General features: G+C 53.7%; 2 protein-coding genes across 2 annotated transcripts in view; one reads left to right on the forward strand and one right to left on the reverse strand.

Moving 5' to 3' along the window:
• Positions 1–193: 193 nt before the first annotated feature.
• On the forward strand, positions 194–8,010 carry TOR3A (torsin family 3 member A). Its single transcript, XM_071564967.1, has 6 exons — positions 194–563; positions 1,555–1,668; positions 2,304–2,569; positions 3,181–3,356; positions 5,355–5,479; positions 5,927–8,010. The coding sequence occupies exons 1-6, from the start codon at positions 245–247 to the stop codon at positions 6,175–6,177; spliced, it is 1,251 nt and encodes a 416-aa protein (XP_071421068.1). The 5' UTR covers positions 194–244; the 3' UTR covers positions 6,178–8,010.
• Positions 8,011–8,147: 137 nt separating this feature from the next.
• Positions 8,148–16,219, reverse strand: part of ABL2 (ABL proto-oncogene 2, non-receptor tyrosine kinase) — a 48,936-nt gene continuing 40,864 nt past the window's right edge. The window contains exons 10-11 of the mRNA XM_071564892.1: positions 15,227–15,400; positions 8,148–14,677 (exon numbers count right to left, since the gene is read on the reverse strand). Of these exons, the coding sequence (XP_071420993.1) occupies positions 12,978–14,677; positions 15,227–15,400 (1,874 nt within the window). The 3' untranslated portion in view covers positions 8,148–12,977. The remainder of the gene's footprint in view (positions 14,678–15,226; positions 15,401–16,219) is intronic.

Below are 16,219 nucleotides of genomic sequence, written 5' to 3' on the forward strand. Positions count from 1 at the left end.
GTGTCCCCGGGCCGGGCTCGGGCTGTCCCCCCGGGCGGGTGTCCCCGGGCCGGTCCGTGCCGGGCTGTCCCCAGGCCGGGTATCCCGGTCCGGCCCATGCCGGGTGTCCCGCCCCGCCCGCAGCGCCGCCCATCCATCCATCCATCCATCGCGGGCGGGCGGAAAGTGAGGTCAGGGCTCGGGGCCGGCCGGAGCCGCGGGCAGAGCCGGGGCAGGGCGCGCTCCCTTCGCTGGTACCCGAGCCATGGGCATGGGCCAGGGCGAACCCCCGGCGCGGCTGGGGCTGGGCTGCTGCCTGCTGGGGCTGCTGGCGCTGCTGGCACTGCGGGGCGGCTCGGGCAGCCCGGGCTCGCCGCCCCCGCCGCGGGCAGTGCGGCACCGACCCACGGGGCAGGGGCAGGGGCAGCCGAGCAGCGCCGGGCATGGCGGGTACGAGGCCGTGAAGAAGCACCTGGGGGCTGTAGGCGCTCTCTCCAAGCAGTACTGGCAGTACCTGGCATGCAAGGTGTGGCAGGAGGGTTGCGAGGAGAAGGAGGAACAAAGAGAGCCCGGTCCCAGCCCAGGTAAGCGCCTTCCTCTGTTCTCTCCTTCTCGCATGCCCCGGAACGAGCACCAGCTCCAAACGCCCTGGTGCCTCCAGAACAGCTCCCGGGGTGCAGTCCTGCCCTTCCCGAGGGGCCCTGCCCTGGGTGTCCCCCCTTTGCATGGCCAGTGGGATCCTGTCCTGGATCCAAAATAGCGTGGCCAGCAGGCCCAGGGCAGTGACCCTTCCCCTGGACTCTGCCTTGGGGAGGCCACACCTTGAGTGTTGTGTTCAGTTCTGGGCCCCTCAGTTCAGGCAAGAGATTGAGGGGCTGGAGCGGGGCCAGAGAAGAGCAACGAGGCTGGAGAAGGGACTGGAGCACAAGTGCTGTGGGGAGAGGCTGAGGGAGCTGGGGGTGTTTAGCCTGGAGAAGAGGAGGCTCAGAGGTGACCTCAGCACTGTCTGGAACTGCCTGAAGGGAAGTTCTGGCCAGGTGGGGGTTGGTCTCTTCTCCCAGGCACTCAGCAATAGGACAAGGGGGCACGATGGGCTCAAGCTCTGCCAGGGGAAATTGAAGTTGGAGAGCAGAAAAAACTTCTTTCCAGAGAGTGCTCAGGCATTGGAATGGGCTGCCCAGAGAGGGGGTGGATTCCCCATCCCTAGAGGGTTTTCAACTGAGCTTGGCCGTGGCCCTGAGTGCCATGATCTGGTAAAGGGACTGGAGCTGGACCAAGGGTTGGACTTGATGATCTCAGAGGCCTTTTCCAGCCCAATCCATTCTATGATTCTATGTCCCGGGGTGCCACAGTCATGTCTGTCAAGGAGGGCACTGTGCCAGTACCTGTTTGGCTCTCATTGCCAGCTTGAACCAGGTCCTGCCTGTTCTGAGCTGATTGTCCCTCCCCAAGCCAGGGATGAGTCCCTGCACCTGGGAGAGGATGCCTTTAATGAGGCTCAGCTGAGTGTCTACTCAAAATGCGAAAAAGGCACGTGCTGGAACATCTCTGCTCAGCCTCTGCTGCCTTTTCCAGGTTGGAGCTTACCTCTGGTGGGCCAGGATTATCTGGAGATCCTCTCTGCCTGGTACTGCAGCTTTGGCAAGTGCTGCGAGACAGGAGACTGCAGGATAGTTAACAACATCACAGGTAGGGGCTGTGCTGGTTTTATTGTTTCTTTGTTTTGTTCCTTTTTTGAAAAATAAGTGTATTTTAGCAAGTGATGTGAGAAAGGGCATTTCTGAGCAGGGTGCTGAGCTTTGGGAGGGTGAGGAGCTCAGCTGAGTCCTGTGTCCCATTATTAATTTGTAGTTCTGAGACCAGAGAGAGTTTTTCCCTTACTCTGCAGTGTTTATCTGCTCCAGTTTGCCATAACTCTGAGGCACGTGCAGTGGCATCCAAACTGGCCTGGGGCCCTGCCCCAGGGGTGACACCCAGACCTGTGTGTAAACCATGAGTGAGTGTCATGGCGTTTTGCTGTCCCTGAGACTCCTGCTATTCAAATCCTCTGCTGGGAGCTTGGAAGGGCCTTTGGGCATCAGTGCTCTCTGCAGCTGCCAAACACCTCTGCCTCTTCCTGAAGGAAAAAAGGAGTCAGTGGAAGATTTGTGTCTTTTTGGGGCCAGAGGCTGATGCAGGCAGGGCACAGGCAGCCTGTGGCTTTAGTGCCCCTTCAGACTCCTCTTGGCCAGGCAGCCCTGCCACGTTTTGTCCCTTTAATTCCACCTGCAGCAGCAGCAGCTGTGCTGGCAATTTAAGGCTGAGCTCCTGCTCTCTCTCTGCAGGGCTAGAGACAAACCTCAGGGAGCAGCTCCACGGGCAACACTTGGCCAGAGAAGTGGTTTTTCGGGCAGTGCAAGGCTTCCTGCAGAGCCCACAGCCCGAGAAGGCTCTGGTCCTCTCCTTCCATGGCTGGTCTGGCACAGGGAAGAACTTTGTGGCTCGGATGGTGGCCAGTCACCTGTTCCGGGATGGGCTGAAGAGCGACTGCGTCAGGGTGTTCATCTCCCTCCTGCACTTCCCTCACCACAAGTACCTGGACTCCTACAAGGTGAGAGCCAACAACACAGTGTGCCCGTGGGGATGGTCTGATGTGCTGGGCTGGACTGGGATGGGGTTCATTTCCTTCAGAGCAGCCTGTACAGTGCTGTGAAGCTTGGGGTTGTGAGTGGAAGTGTTGATACACACTGGTGTTCTGGGTACTGCTGAGCAGTGTTTGCACAGCCTTCAGGGCTTTCCCCTTCTCCCACCCTGCCCCTGAACTCGGTAGGCTGGGGGTGCACAAGAAGTTGGGAAGGGGCACAGCAGACAGGTGACCAAAGGGATATTCCATGTGATTTACTGTTGTGCTTAGCAACAAAAACTGGAGACTGGGGAAGTTTGAGGCAGGAAGCCATTGCTCAGAGATGGGCTGGTCATCAGCCTGTCTGTGGCAGGCAGGGGTGGCTGCCTTTGCACTACTTCAGTTCTTTCTTGCCTCTTTCCTTCGCTTACTAAATATCTTGCCTCACTCATTTTCCTGCCTTTGCTCTCCCTGTTCTCTGCCCTGTCCCTGGTGGGAGAGAACCAGTGAGCAGCTGTTTTTTAGCTGCCAGCCAGGGTTATCCCACAGCACCCAGGCCCAGTCCCAGGGCTTCTGACAGCCCTCCCACTGCCCCACAGGCCCAGCTGCAGAGGCAGATCAGCGAGACCCAGCAGCTCTGCAGGCAGTCCCTGTTCATCTTCGATGAGGCGGAGAAGCTGCATTCCAGCCTCCTGGATGCCATCAGGCCCTTCATGGCTCACCACGGCAAGAAGGGCCAGGCAGATGACCAGAGATCCATCTTCCTCTTCCTCAGGTGATTTCTGGGCTCCTGAAGGGGTGGGGAGTAACCAAGTGATGGAATGTGTCCACTGTGAGGGGCTCAGGCTGCAGGGGAGGGGACAGATGTCTTGTTCCCCCAAGTGGTGGCTGCCTCTATGGCCAGTTTTACCTGTTCATGCTGGGCAATCGCCCCTGGGAGAAGGGAGTTTGTAGGAGGAGCTGGGACCCAGCTGAGCTGGGACACCTTAGCCAGTGTCTGGGCTTTGAGACAAGGAGGCAGAGGCAGAGTTAACATGGTGTCACCCTGCCCAGCTGAGCAGGAGATGTCACACTCCAGGGAGCAGGGCTGGGGCTGCAGGTCTTGGTGGGAAGTTCCTGTGCTCTCCTGGGAGGTGAGGAGTTCCCACTGTCTGGCTATGGCTGCAGGTTGAGGTGCTGTGAGGGCTGATCCTGGCATCAGCACATCCAGAGGGAGAAAGGACTCAGGCACGTGCATACCCCAGTGCTGTCCCTTACCCAAGAATAGGTGGGATGCAGCTGGAGGGAGAGGTGGGACATCCCAAAGCCAAGATGTGAGGTAGGCAAAAGTAGCCCATTGAGTAATGCCATGGAGAGACTGGCATCTTGGGCCCTCTTCAATTTAGGCATTGCAACCCCTGGCAGGAGCTGTTCCCACTGGCTGGAGGTGGGCAGAGCATTTCGTTCTCCACCTGCCACCATGAAGGCAAGTGTTGTAACTCCCGAGCTTGGTGGTTCCCTGGGGAGGATTCCCTGCCTATGGAGGACCTGTCTGTGTGTCCAGTGCCCGTGGAACTGACCACATTCCAGTCCCACCTGTGCGGGCCTCTGGCAGGAGCCGTGATGGAGGGGGCAGGTTCTCCCTGTTGCTCAGCACAGGGTGAATGTGCTGTTGGTGCTGGGCTGACCTTGTGTCCTGCCTGGCAAAGCCATGAAGGTCAGGAATGGACAAATGTCACACCCCTCGTACCACCAAGCAGAGGGAGCAGGGTGCCTTGAACTGCAGCAGTGTGTAATCCTGGGGTTTCATCATCCCTGGTGGCCCTGTGATACTGACCTGTTGTAGAAGCGCTGGCTCTGCTCCAGGGCTCCTGTGGACACTGGCACAATCCTGCAGCTTTGGCCAGGTGTGGGAGTTGGGGATGGGGTGAGACTGGCTGCCTGTCCTCAGTCAAAAGGGCCTGTTTCTCCCACGATCTGGCTGTTCTGCTCCTCACAAGGCAGCAGGGGGTGGGGAACAGTGTTAGGTTTTCAATTTGCCTCCCCTCCATTTGGGATCCAGAGCCTGTCACATGAGAGGAAGGATGGGTGCCAGGTCTGTGTCTCTCGCAAGCTCTGCAGCCACCTGCTGTTTCCTCCATATACTTACTGGTGGTTCCAGTGTGCTGGGGCACTCAGGGCTGGGAGCAAACCCCTCACCAGCACTTGACGGGGACTGCCTGACCTGGACCTGCTTTCCAGGGTGAGGGGCTGCCCTGGAACCCTCAACAGCTGTCAGGACCTCTTGTCCCTCAGGGCAGAACTGCCCCCACAGTGGGTGTCCAGAGGAGTCCTTATGTGGGCACTTTGCTGCTGCCTTGTCCTGTGGCAGGGGATGATTTTCCAACTCCTGAGCTGCTGGATGAATCCCTGCCCTGGACCTTTACTTCCAGTGGGGCTCGTGCCAAGTGCTCTGCCCTTCAACTTGGACTTTCATTGGTGGTCTGTTCAGAGTTTGGTGCAGAGCAAAGTGCAACCTCTGAGGTCGATGGTTTCCCAAGCCAGGACAGGGGGCTGAGGGAGATGGATTCCTGCTGCCCCTGGGTCTGAGCTGCCAGGATGGCAGACAGCTGTATCAATGCCTGTGGAAAGGGGCTCTTTGGGAAGAAGGCTGAATCCTCCATGTGCTGATCCTACACAGCAAATCCTCTGTTGCTAAAAGCAGTGCTGGGGCCTGGCTGTAGGGGGTCTGCTGGCAGCTCTCAGTGGTTCATATCTGGGGCCACACTTGAGTGACTTCCCTCTGTGTCCACAGCAATCTCGGTGGAAACACCATCAATGAGGTTGCCCTGGACTTCTGGCGTGCCGGCCGGGCACGGGAGGAGATCTCCATGGAGCTCCTGGATCAGCGGCTGCGGCTGGAGCTGCAGGAGCCTGCAGGTAAAACCTTGTTCTGCCTGCAAACCTGCCCCTCTACCTCCCAGCCACCATGTGCCACACAGGGCTGTGCTCTGGGAACAAGCCTTTGCTGCATCCCCAGAAGGGGTTTTTGGGAACATAAGCCCCTTGGGCCCCATGAGCACAGCAGTGCTGGGGCAGGGAAGTGCATGAGGAGGGCACTTGAGAGCCCTTCTGGGCCCCCCTTCAGCCCCAGAAATGGCCAGGGAGTGAGAGGCAGCCCAGTGCCCAAGGCTTCTCTGGGCCTTCAGGTGTGTCTTGGCATGGGCTGTAGGGACACTCTGTGCTCAGGCCCAGTGCTGACCAGCTCTGTACAAGTGGGTGTCTCTCCCACCATGATGAGCCCCTCGGAGCCAAGCCCTGCCTCTCAGAGAGATGTTGCTCTCAGGGGAAGCTTCTAAGTATGTTTTCTGTTGTGTTTTGCTCCAGAGAACAGTTATGCCCACAGCCACCTCCTCAGAGAGAACCTCATTGATTTCCTGGTGCCGTTCCTGCCCCTGGAGTTCCACCATGTCAAGCTCTGTGCCCGGGACGCTTTCCTGGCCCGGGGGCTGCCCTACACTGAGGCCACCCTGGACGAGGTGGCCAGGATGATGGTGTTTGTCCCCAAAGAGGAGAAGCTCTTCTCTGCACAGGGCTGCAAATCTGTACCCCAGCGCATCAATTACTTCCTTCCTTGAACACCAGGTGGGACCACAGGTGTGGTGAAGGTGGTTCTGCACTCTGGGAGCTGCTCCCCTTGCCCAGGGTCAGGCAAACAGGTGACTCAGCCAGGCACTTACACAGAGACAGATTCAATGCCTCATTACTCCAAAGGCTGTTGCAGAGAAGGAGGTGCATCCCACCTGGCTTTATTCCTGGGACATGGGACAGCCTGTGCTTGTCTGTGTGTGGAGTCTGTCTGGTATTTTAAGTCCCTTCTTTCAGCTGGCAGTGGCCTGAAGGGATAATTTGGTTGTGCTGACAGAGGATACAGCTTCGTGTGAGTGGGACCTGGGAATGTCCAAGTCCTTGGTTTGTTGTGTGGTGAAGTCAGGCCTTGGACAGGCTGGTCCTGTTGTGACAGGGTGGCAGAAGCAACATCCTCGTCCCTGACCCCAGTTCTCTCTGTCCCTGTCCAAGATCACACAGAACTGTTTTGCTAGAGTTAAGTTTTTCCCTCTGCTCTCCTGCCTTCCCAAGGTGTTTGGTGCTCAGGGACACATGGGCCATGATCATGTTTGTACTGGGAGAAAATGACTGAGTGATCTCCTCTGGAGATGCCAAATCTGTAGCCTCTCACTTTGGAGTGTCCTTCCTCATTGGAGTCTTCTGTTGTATGGAAGCAGTGCAGGATGAGGGGAACTGCTGCTGCAGTTACTTTTCTAAGCAGTTTGGTGAAGGGCCTCTTTGTTTCCCTGCAAAATGGAAAAGGGGAGAGAATTCCTTTGCCGGGGCAAAGGGTGGGTGAGGAGGATGGTGGCTGCATGTGAATCCAGGTTTTCATGGATGTAGAAAGTTCATTTTTAGCTTTTTTGCATTTTTCTCTTCATTACATTTCATGCTGTGGCATTTTGGCTGGTAACAGCATTGTTACTACAAGGGCCTGTTTGCTGTCTGGGTACTTGCCAGGTGATAAGTGTGTTACAGCAGCCCCAAAAAGTTTCAACAGTGATACGGGAATCACTTTGTGACCTCTGGGTCAAAACTCCCTTCCAACAGAGCTGTGCTGGCAATGAGTGAAACAGCACATGCCAGGGACAGGGCTGGGGTTCCCGGCCACCCCCCAGGGACCTTTGATCTATTTTAAGCTTTGACCTGCTTCATGGTGCCAGTGAATGAACAGCACGACCTCTGGGAAAAGATTGACCAGACACACTCACCAGTCCTGCAGACTTTGAGTCTGTGCTTCCCTCCGGGCACGCTGGCTCTGTTATCTAACGAGGCTTCATAGTCCAAGGCAGCTGCTTTCCAGCGTGGCTTAAACTCAGCTGTTGTGTGGAGTGGACTTGAGGGCTGTGCCAGTGTGTGTGTGATCAGGCATTTCTGAGACTTGGTTTATGGTTAATCTCTTAGTCGCAGGTGTCAAAATCCTGGGAAACATCAGAGGGAGATGGATCCAGGAATGGCCACTTGGGAAGGGAAGATGCTGTCCCACAGGACACAACTTGGGTTGTTGTTTAGCAAGTTGTTAGTTGGAGGTTAGTTTCTTAGAAGGTTGAGTAAGACAGGACAACCTGGGATTTTTTTCGAATACCAAAGAATCTCCAGCTGTCCGGGTTGGGCTGAGGCTGCCGGACATCGGTGTCAGCTCCTCACTGGTCTGAGGTTGGCACTTGGAGCAGCTCTTGCTGTGATGGTGAGGGGCGTGCTGGTGTCACTGAGGAGGGTGATGCAAGACCTGCCTCTGGTGGGTCAGGCGTGTGTCTCAGTTGACAGAGCTTTGATTACACAACCCCAACAGCAAGAGCCGCTCTCTGACCATGCCGTGGCAACACTGTTTGGTTTCAATAAATAAAGATACTGCTTTTTTTTTGCAATCTGGTAGAATTAAGTCCTTTTTTTAAAACAGGTTTATAACAATCTTCTCTCTCCTACCCTACAATCTTCAGGTTAGGACTGAGCAGCTTCAAATATTCCTTAACGAAAAAAAAAGCAGCATCTACCCAAGTGGTTTTTGCCAATAAAATATTGCAACCTTTATTTAAAATAAAATGCAAATTGGCAAAACTTTGTGGAACGACAGGCAAAGAGGCCCTTCCAAGGGCCTTATTTACATCAAGTTTAACACTGTTCGCAGTTCACAGTCAGACAATAGTGAGAGAATTAAATTAGAAAACCAACCAAAATATATTACAATAACAATTAAAAAACAAGACCAGTTGACAACACTGGTAGAGTGATTGGTGATTAACGTGTTTAATTTTAATTCATTCCTGCCCTCAACGAGTTCACTACCAATACAAACAACGTGCTGTGCCGAGCCGAGCCCTCGGCTTCACCTGCCGTGTACAACAGACACGTGGGGAGGAAGGACCTCCTTTGGTACAGACATTGTCAGGGTGTAGGTGTGGGAATCACTCAGGTGTCCCAGAACCTCTTGTCACCTGCCTCCAGGGAACGGGCTGAGGGGTTTGTTCTGCCCACCAGGGGACTCAGCGCCCACCGGTGCCGGATGGTGCCATGGGAGGTGTCCACATGTGCTGCAGTCACTGCCCTTGTGTCTAGCCAGCCCCATGGAAGCTGCCAGGCTGTGCTGAGTGTGTTACAAGAGAAGACAGCAGCCTGTAGGCTTTGCAACCACCATCTTCTGGAGCTGTTGGTGCTTGTCACAAGCCTGCCTCAGGTAAGTGATAGGACACCGGGGTTGGGATTGCTCTGTAGCTGCACAGTGTCACCCATCCCACCCCTTTCTCCCCCTGCCTGGTAGGGAGGGGCTGTTCTGTCTCCCCTCTCCTTGCTGTGGTGTTTAGTTCCTGCTACCCAAAGAGCACAGTCTGCCCCAAAACTCCTGCACGAGCCCCCCTGGTGGATGTCAACATGCACGTGTTGGGCTGTGTGTCCCTGACAGGAGGCCAGTGGTGCTCTGGAGAAACGTCCTGTGTGAGGAGGACGAGGACAACCCTCCCTCCCTGTTCTGTTCTGCATCAGCAGGCGCTGCTCCCTTCAATTCCCCTTTCCCTGTGGCTCAGTTTGGTGCAGTCCCAAGACCAGACTCTTCACGCAGCCTCAGCCCTGTCCACACTAATGAAGAACATGATTAAATCAAGTGCACTGCTTGGGGATTGAAAAGGGTGTACAGTGCAGGAGGAAGAGAGAATTGCACCTGTGAGTGAACCAGTTCCCACAGTGGTAGGAAGAGAAAGTGCCCCACTGAGCTCACTGTGTGAGCACATGCTTTGTTCTTGGCATTACTGGGCCTAATGTGGTGCCACCCCTGTTGTAAAGACAGCTTTAAATTCCAGCCCATACTAGTGCAAGGGAGAGCCTGGCTGTGAGGGCATCTGTACCCCCATGGCTGCCTGACAGTCCTGGGGAGAAGAAACAGCAGGATTTATGCCTTGTCCCCTGCCCCAAACACTGGAGCAAGAAGTGCTCTCCACTGAGACAATGTCACTACCAATACACTCCTTTGTACATTTGGTGCAAGGCTGAAAGCAGAGAATTGGCCCCAGTGGAGACCTTTAAGGCTGAACAGAAAGCCAGGCCTAGCTGAAGGGAGAAGGAACAGTAACAATTTTGGAGTAGCTGTGGAAAGAAGAACAACTGGACGGTGAAGCAGAACCAGCTCTCCCAGCCAGCATCCTTTTGCTATCCTGCCAGAGGGCAGTTTGGGAATAAAACCCTGTGGGGCAGCAGAAGCAGCAGCAATTCTGCAGCCTCCTGTTTAGGGGGAAAACCTACTGTCAAGTCAGCACTACCTCTGCCACCACCTACCTACCTGGTGTACCATGAGAGGCAAGAGCAGAGAAAATGCTCTCCAACAGGCAAACCCCCATGTTTTTCCACCACAGGAGGGATCAGTACTGACTGGGCTGCTGTGCTGGGCACAGAGGTTGTGGAGCCTCCATGCTGGGAGATACTCACAAGCTGCCTGGACATGGGTCTGGGTGGCCCTGCTTGGACAGGGGGTTTGGACCAGGTGATCAAAGTTCCCTCCAACCTCAGCCATTCTGTGACTCTGGAAAAGCAGTCATGATGCTGCCCCATCTCTTCTGTGGGGGGAAGGAGAAACCAGGTGGCATCTGAAAGGAAGAGGGGATGGCCAGTAGAAGGGAAACAGTGCTTTGTTGGGACACAGTTGGATTTTCAGAAAGGGCTGCACAAGAGGAGTTCCAGTAGTTAGAAATTCTATATTGCTATTCTATACCTTTTGCTGGAGCTTTTCTGGAACACTGGCATTCAAGAAAAGAAAAAGCTTCTTCAAAATACTCATCAGAACTGGACTGAGCCTTAAAATGTGGCTAAAGCACCTTTCCCCCAGGAATTCCTTCAGTTTGAGCCTCTCTGTCCGTGGCTGAGCAGCAGTACAGTGATGACACCATTGTCTGCCAGGGCAAGCAAGACCTGCCTTTCTGCCCCAAGGAAAGCTCCCCTACCTTCTAAATCCTTCTGATTGTTTGACAGACCATGTGAAGCAATGCCACAGGCACCTCTCCCTTTGCAGGTCACCTTTCCAAAGGCAGTTAGTTTGGATGCACACCTTCCATAAAGATGACTGAAAGAGATAAGGTAAACCACAAAAGCCTTCAGTAAAGTCTACAAGATAAAGGGTTTGGTGCCCAGCTGGGTGTGGCTGTGGAAGAGCCCCCAGGGGATCCTGGGCACACTTGGTCCTGTTGCAGACGTGGACAGACCCTGAGATTAGCTCAGTTGGTTAAAACTTGCTTGTAATAATGCCAAGGTCATGGGTTCAATCCCCTGTGTGAGCCATTGACTTTAAGAGTTGGACTCGATGATCTTTGTGGGTCCCTTCCAACTCAGAATAGTCTGGGATTCAGCAGAAGGGATTGCTTGGCTGTTTTTGTCCTACCTTTATTTCACTTGGCCAGTGAAGCTCACATGGTCCATTGCTGCTCCTCTGCTGTGCTTCCACACACTATGACACAACCTTGTTTACCACAGGCCAGCAATAAAATGAGGATTCTCAGACACCAGCCCATTTCTAAAGATTGTTCAAGGCCCCTGTCTCGCTATGCAATGTGGAAAAAACAGGGCCCCTCAGTGAGACAGCCCAGCACCAACAGGTTGATGCTTCCAGACAGAAATGGAAGTGTCCATCTTCTAAAATCAGACCTGTGCCCCAGCTCCACTCCAACTCTAAAGGCAGCATAGTCACGCTTTAAAAACAAGTTGAAAGAGCATTTTAGCCAAAAATAAGAGATGTAAGGTGCAAAGCGAGCGAGATCCTCTATCACCCAGTGTGAAGTGAGCCACAGTGTGCAGGTAATGTTTATTTGGAGCAGCTATCGGGCCTGTTTCCTTCCTCTCACAAACCAACAGCTGAGTTCTCCCTACTTGCCAGCACATCTACACCTCAGGGAGTTGTGCACAGACACAGAAGATCAGCTTTTTGAGACCACAACTGTCTACAATCAGCACCAGGACCAAGGAAGACAATGTCAGCCCCTCAGCTGCCCTCACTCTGGCACTGTTGGAAGGCATCAGAGACCCAGTGGGAGCCCTTCAAGGCAGAGCCGTAACTTTAGTTGGCACATCCCAGGCAGAGAAGCGCAGTTTATGTGCATGTTCCCTACAGCACAGGACTCTGGTCTGGCCTCTAAAATACAGGAATAATTAAGAAGAGATGCCTGTGGTTCCCCTGTGTGCTGCCACACTTTGTCGTCACCTTTGGACAGAGGGAAGCTGGAAGCCTGTGAGACTGGTAAGGGCTAGAACAAATCCCAGGGATCTGGGAGTGTGAAGGGTAGGGACAGCTTCAGGGAATCCCTGTGGTGGGCAGGCCAGGCTGTACGTCCTGGCTCTCCAGCTGGTCCTGCAGTGCTGTGACTGCTGAAGGAATGTGGAAACAGCTGGGGTGGCGGAGGCTCAGCATGACCTACAGTGGGTCCTCAGGGTGATCAAACTGAAATGGGGAGTCAACCTGGTAACAAGTTAAAAAACAATCTAGAGCTTAAAAAAGAAAGAACCCACCCACCCCAACAACATTGGCAAGTTGTGCAAGAGCCCCAAACTACTCAAAAACGACCATCAAGCAGCACCCGTGCTAGACCACTAGAAATGGGTATCAGTGAGTGAAGGCTGTGTCGGGGGAAGGGGGTGTTCCAGTGGTAAGTCTGTCCAGCATCCCTGACGCTTCTGACACAGTAATGATGAGAACAGGTGGTGGATGAGGTGGACAGGAGGGAAAAGGGATAGTTTCATATATTAACTAACTTTGCAGTTCTCATTACAGCAGCAACAGTGCTGTGGAAGTTAAGCCATCCAGGCTAGTGCATCCACCTCCAGCAGCTCTGAACACTGTCAGTGCATTAGACCTTTAACTGCACATGACCCCCCCTCAGAGCCCCTCTGGCTCTGACTGCTTGGCCATCGGTACCAGTGGAGCTCCAGTGCTTTCCCTTTGCCTTGTTGGGAGAGCAAAGCACATGTAAGTGCAGACAGGGCAGGATCTGTACAGCAGAGCAGCCTGCAGCCACCCCAGTACTCTGCTATCACACATCAACCATCTTTCCCAAAGCGAGAACCTGCCATCGGTTCTCCTGCCTCTCCAAGGAAGGAGCAAGGAACTGCCTTCCCTTGCCATACCAAGCAGATCAGCCTGACTAGGCAGGGACAGATACTTGATGTTCTGCCCCTTACAGCTTTGATCTACCCTCTCCATCCCCATTCTTTGAGATGAACCTGTAAACGTGAGGAGAACTCAGTGATCTGAGGTACTTCACATACTCAAGTATCAGTCTTTCCTTTTGAAAGCATCAGTACAGAAAAAAAGTCCCCCCCTCCCCGTGTGTGTTTCTCTTACCCAGATTGACAGTAGCTACCTTTGCACCACGTCGCTGATTTCTTGGACACATGACAATAAGTTATTAAGGACGGGGTTTGCCCCAGGGACACCAGCAGCTGTCGAGGACACCTGCAGCTCCTGCAGGCTGAGTTCCAGTTTGCTCACAGCCTCCCGGAAGGCGAATTTGTTGCGCGTGTGCGGGATGCAGTCCACGTAGCCTGAGCAGTAATCCAGCAGCTGGTGCCCTGTGTCCACCAGCTGGCTGTTGGGGGTGGGCTCGGCGATGGCACTCGAGAGCAGGTCCGCGCACTCCAGCAGCGCTTCCTTGCTGATCTTGTCCGCCGGGATTTTCTCAGCCGCCTGTTTGGTCTTTCTCAGCGCCACCTTTGTGCCGGCCGTGCCGTTGGCCATTTTCACCGGGGAGGTGGAAGACGATGACGGAGGCACTTGAGGTGGAGGCATCACAGGCCTCCCAGATTTTCCACCAACAGGTGCTGCTGCTGCTGCCACCTTCTTGCTCCCTTCACTCGATTCCAGTCCATGCTGTGCCCCCGCCACGGCGCTCAGCTCTTCTGCTGCGTCGGAGCAGGGAGCTGGCTGCTGGAGGAGCCTCATCACTGGTGGTGGAGGTGGAGCACACTTTGGTTTTACCCGTCTGGGCCGGTCCCTGTCGCCAGAAGAAGTGACCTGATGCTCAGATAAGAGCTTAAATTTATTACCCTGAGAGTCTGTGCCAATGAGCTGCACGTCTGCTGGAGTGTGTTTTAGAGTGGGTGAGATTAGGACTGGCACTTTGTGGTTATGAGTGGTTGGAAGTATTGCTGCAGCCTTTCCTGGAGATGACCACCCCTGCCTCTCGCCATCCTCAAGGGCCCCCTGTCGTGGGCCACTGTTTTTTTCTTTTCCCTTAGGAGCTGCTGCTAGCCCTGGACCCTCCTTTTCTTCCAACGTGGAGGGAGTTCGGAAAGGGAGTGCTGTGGCACCCCTTGGCAAGAGTTTTGCTTTTGGTCTCTCTCTGGTCAAAGCAGGGCCTTCTTCAAACCTTTTGGGAAGCAGGTCATTACCCCTCCCTGTACTTTCATCGGGCTGAGAGGAGGTGGACACAGTCCGTTCCAGCTGAATTTTTGACCTCTGGGAATTTCTGGGAAGGGTCATTGCCATCCTATCCTGCTCTGGAAGCCCTGAGGACATGGAAGATGTGGAGTTTGACCTTGGGAAAGGCTTTGAAGCGTCTTCGCTGCCGGTGGGTTTTCCTGCTCGTAAACCCAGAGTCTTTTTAATCAAGCGCGGTGTAAAGAAACCAGTGATGCCCGACCACCCTCCGCTGGTGCCCACGCCCCCACTGCTGCTGGGCCCTGTGCCATCATCACTGTAGAAGGTCCTCTGCACAAAGCCCCCCCCTCCATAGCACTTGGGGGGTGCCAGGCTCGTGTCCTGCTGCGTGGGAGCAAAGGAGAACCCGTCCATGTGCTGCAAGGAAGCGACAGAGGAAAAGTTACCCGTCAGCTCATACTTCTTGTGGGGCTGGTTCTCCATCTCCCGGAAGGAGCTGCTGCGCTTGGGAGGCGTGGGAGCGTTCCTCTTCTTCATGAAGGAGCTGAAGAAGCCTCCTTTTCTGTCCCTGGTGAACGTGGTCTCTTTGGCATCCTCCAACAGGCTGCTGGGTGACTTGTCCCTCTGCTTGCGGGGCAGTGCCGGCGACCCGGATGCTGGCTGTGTGCTCCTGATGAACCCTGGGCAGAAGGAACAGGTGTGAGTCTGCAAAATCCACCTCCCTGTCCTGCAGTGGGCTTTGTGGGCCTGGCCTATTTACCTGCCCAGGTGCTGCAGAGATAGAGTGAGAGAGGAAGGGAGCACTTTTACTTAATTTTTTCCATTTTTCTGCAGGTAACTTGTCTGAGGAGGCCACTTTGGAGAGAGAGGTCAGAAAAAAGTTGCTCTGTCATTCCAGTTTCTTACTCCCTTCCTGTACTTTTTAACTCCTTCCTAAGTACCATAAGTATTAAAAGAAAATCCCTTGTTGCATTAAAGCTGTCATTTAAAAAAAGCAGCTAAGCAAAATATGAAATTAAAAGATACAATGGGATTTACTGAAAGAGCACTGAAAAAGCTGCAGTGTTTTCTATTTGCTGGTAAATAACTGGGCTGCTGAGGTGGCCAACAGCCCTCATGACACAGCAGCACAAAGCACCTTCCCATTCATGTTGCTCTGTTTTCTTCTGTTTCTCTGGGAATTTACCCCCAGCACTGTGGCCTCAGGGCCCCTGTCCCAGTGCCCATACCTGGGGCTGAGCTGGAGGCCGAGTGCTCCACAGCATCCTGCGTTCCTTCAATGTTCTCCTTGTTCTCTGCCTGTTTCTTCAGTGTTCTCGTCTTGGAGGGCAGCATGGGTAAGCGGGGCAAGTAAGGAACTATGGAGGAGGAGGAAGCTGTTCTTCCAAGCTCCTCTGCCACCTCTGTAAGGAAAACAAAAAGGGAATGGTTGGAACACAGACCAGCAGAGGAAGAGGGGGAAAAAAGAGATCTATGTCTTTACTGCAAACCCAGACTGACAGGAAGAGATCCATGACTGAGAAATACATAATTCATGGATTTAGTTTTTGTTCAAGTCTAGAGCTGTTCAGGGTCAGATGTTTTTCATAACGATTTCCAACTCATTTACATGCTTATAAATTCAGCCAAAAAAAACAAGTGGTAGGATCTGTACAAGAGGTCTAATACACATCTAGCTCTGAATGCATTTGCCTCTGTTTTTAACCAAGGTGCCTCCTATTGATGCTCCTGGGATCCCTCCAAAACTGTATCCTCCCTGGATCTGGATCTAAGCTACTTTGCACTGCACCTCCCTGTTGGAAATGAAGAGTACATGTTTCCTTCCCAACATGAGCAAAAGGTATGTGAGTGGAAAAAGAAAGAAAGAGAACAAACCCACAGCTCCTGGCCACACCCAGGCTGACATTTGTGTGGCCACTGGATGTCCCACTTACAGATCCTCCCCAGCAAAATTCCATCTGGTGTGTTTTTTCTATAGTAGGGAAGTGGATGGATCAGTTTCATATTTGATTTTAAAATTTAGCAGATACTCAGGCATTTCTGCCTGTCTGCTGAATAATATGACATCCCTCGCCAGCATTTACCTCCTGGTTGACTATACTTGAGAGTTGAGTTGCACAGATTTGCTCCTAAAAGTAGCTAAGTAGAAAATCCAGAGATTAAGGCACAGTTTTCAAAAATGAAGGCTGGTAGAATAGTGTGACCTAATTGCTGCAGTCAGC

The sequence above is a fragment of the Pithys albifrons genome, chromosome 10 (genome assembly GCF_047495875.1).
Source record: "Pithys albifrons albifrons isolate INPA30051 chromosome 10, PitAlb_v1, whole genome shotgun sequence".
NCBI lineage: Eukaryota > Metazoa > Chordata > Aves > Passeriformes > Thamnophilidae > Pithys > Pithys albifrons.

Bases quoted from the DNA above. Each gene is read 5' to 3' on its own strand.
- TOR3A (XM_071564967.1), top strand. From the start codon at position 245: ATGGGCATGGGCCAGGGCGAACCCCCGGCGCGGCTGGGGCTGGGCTGC. The intron at 564-1,554 runs GTAAGCGCCTTC...TGCCTTTTCCAG, and splicing joins AGAGCCCGGTCCCAGCCCAG to GTTGGAGCTTACCTCTGGTG. The intron at 2,570-3,180 runs GTGAGAGCCAAC...ACTGCCCCACAG, and splicing joins AGTACCTGGACTCCTACAAG to GCCCAGCTGCAGAGGCAGAT.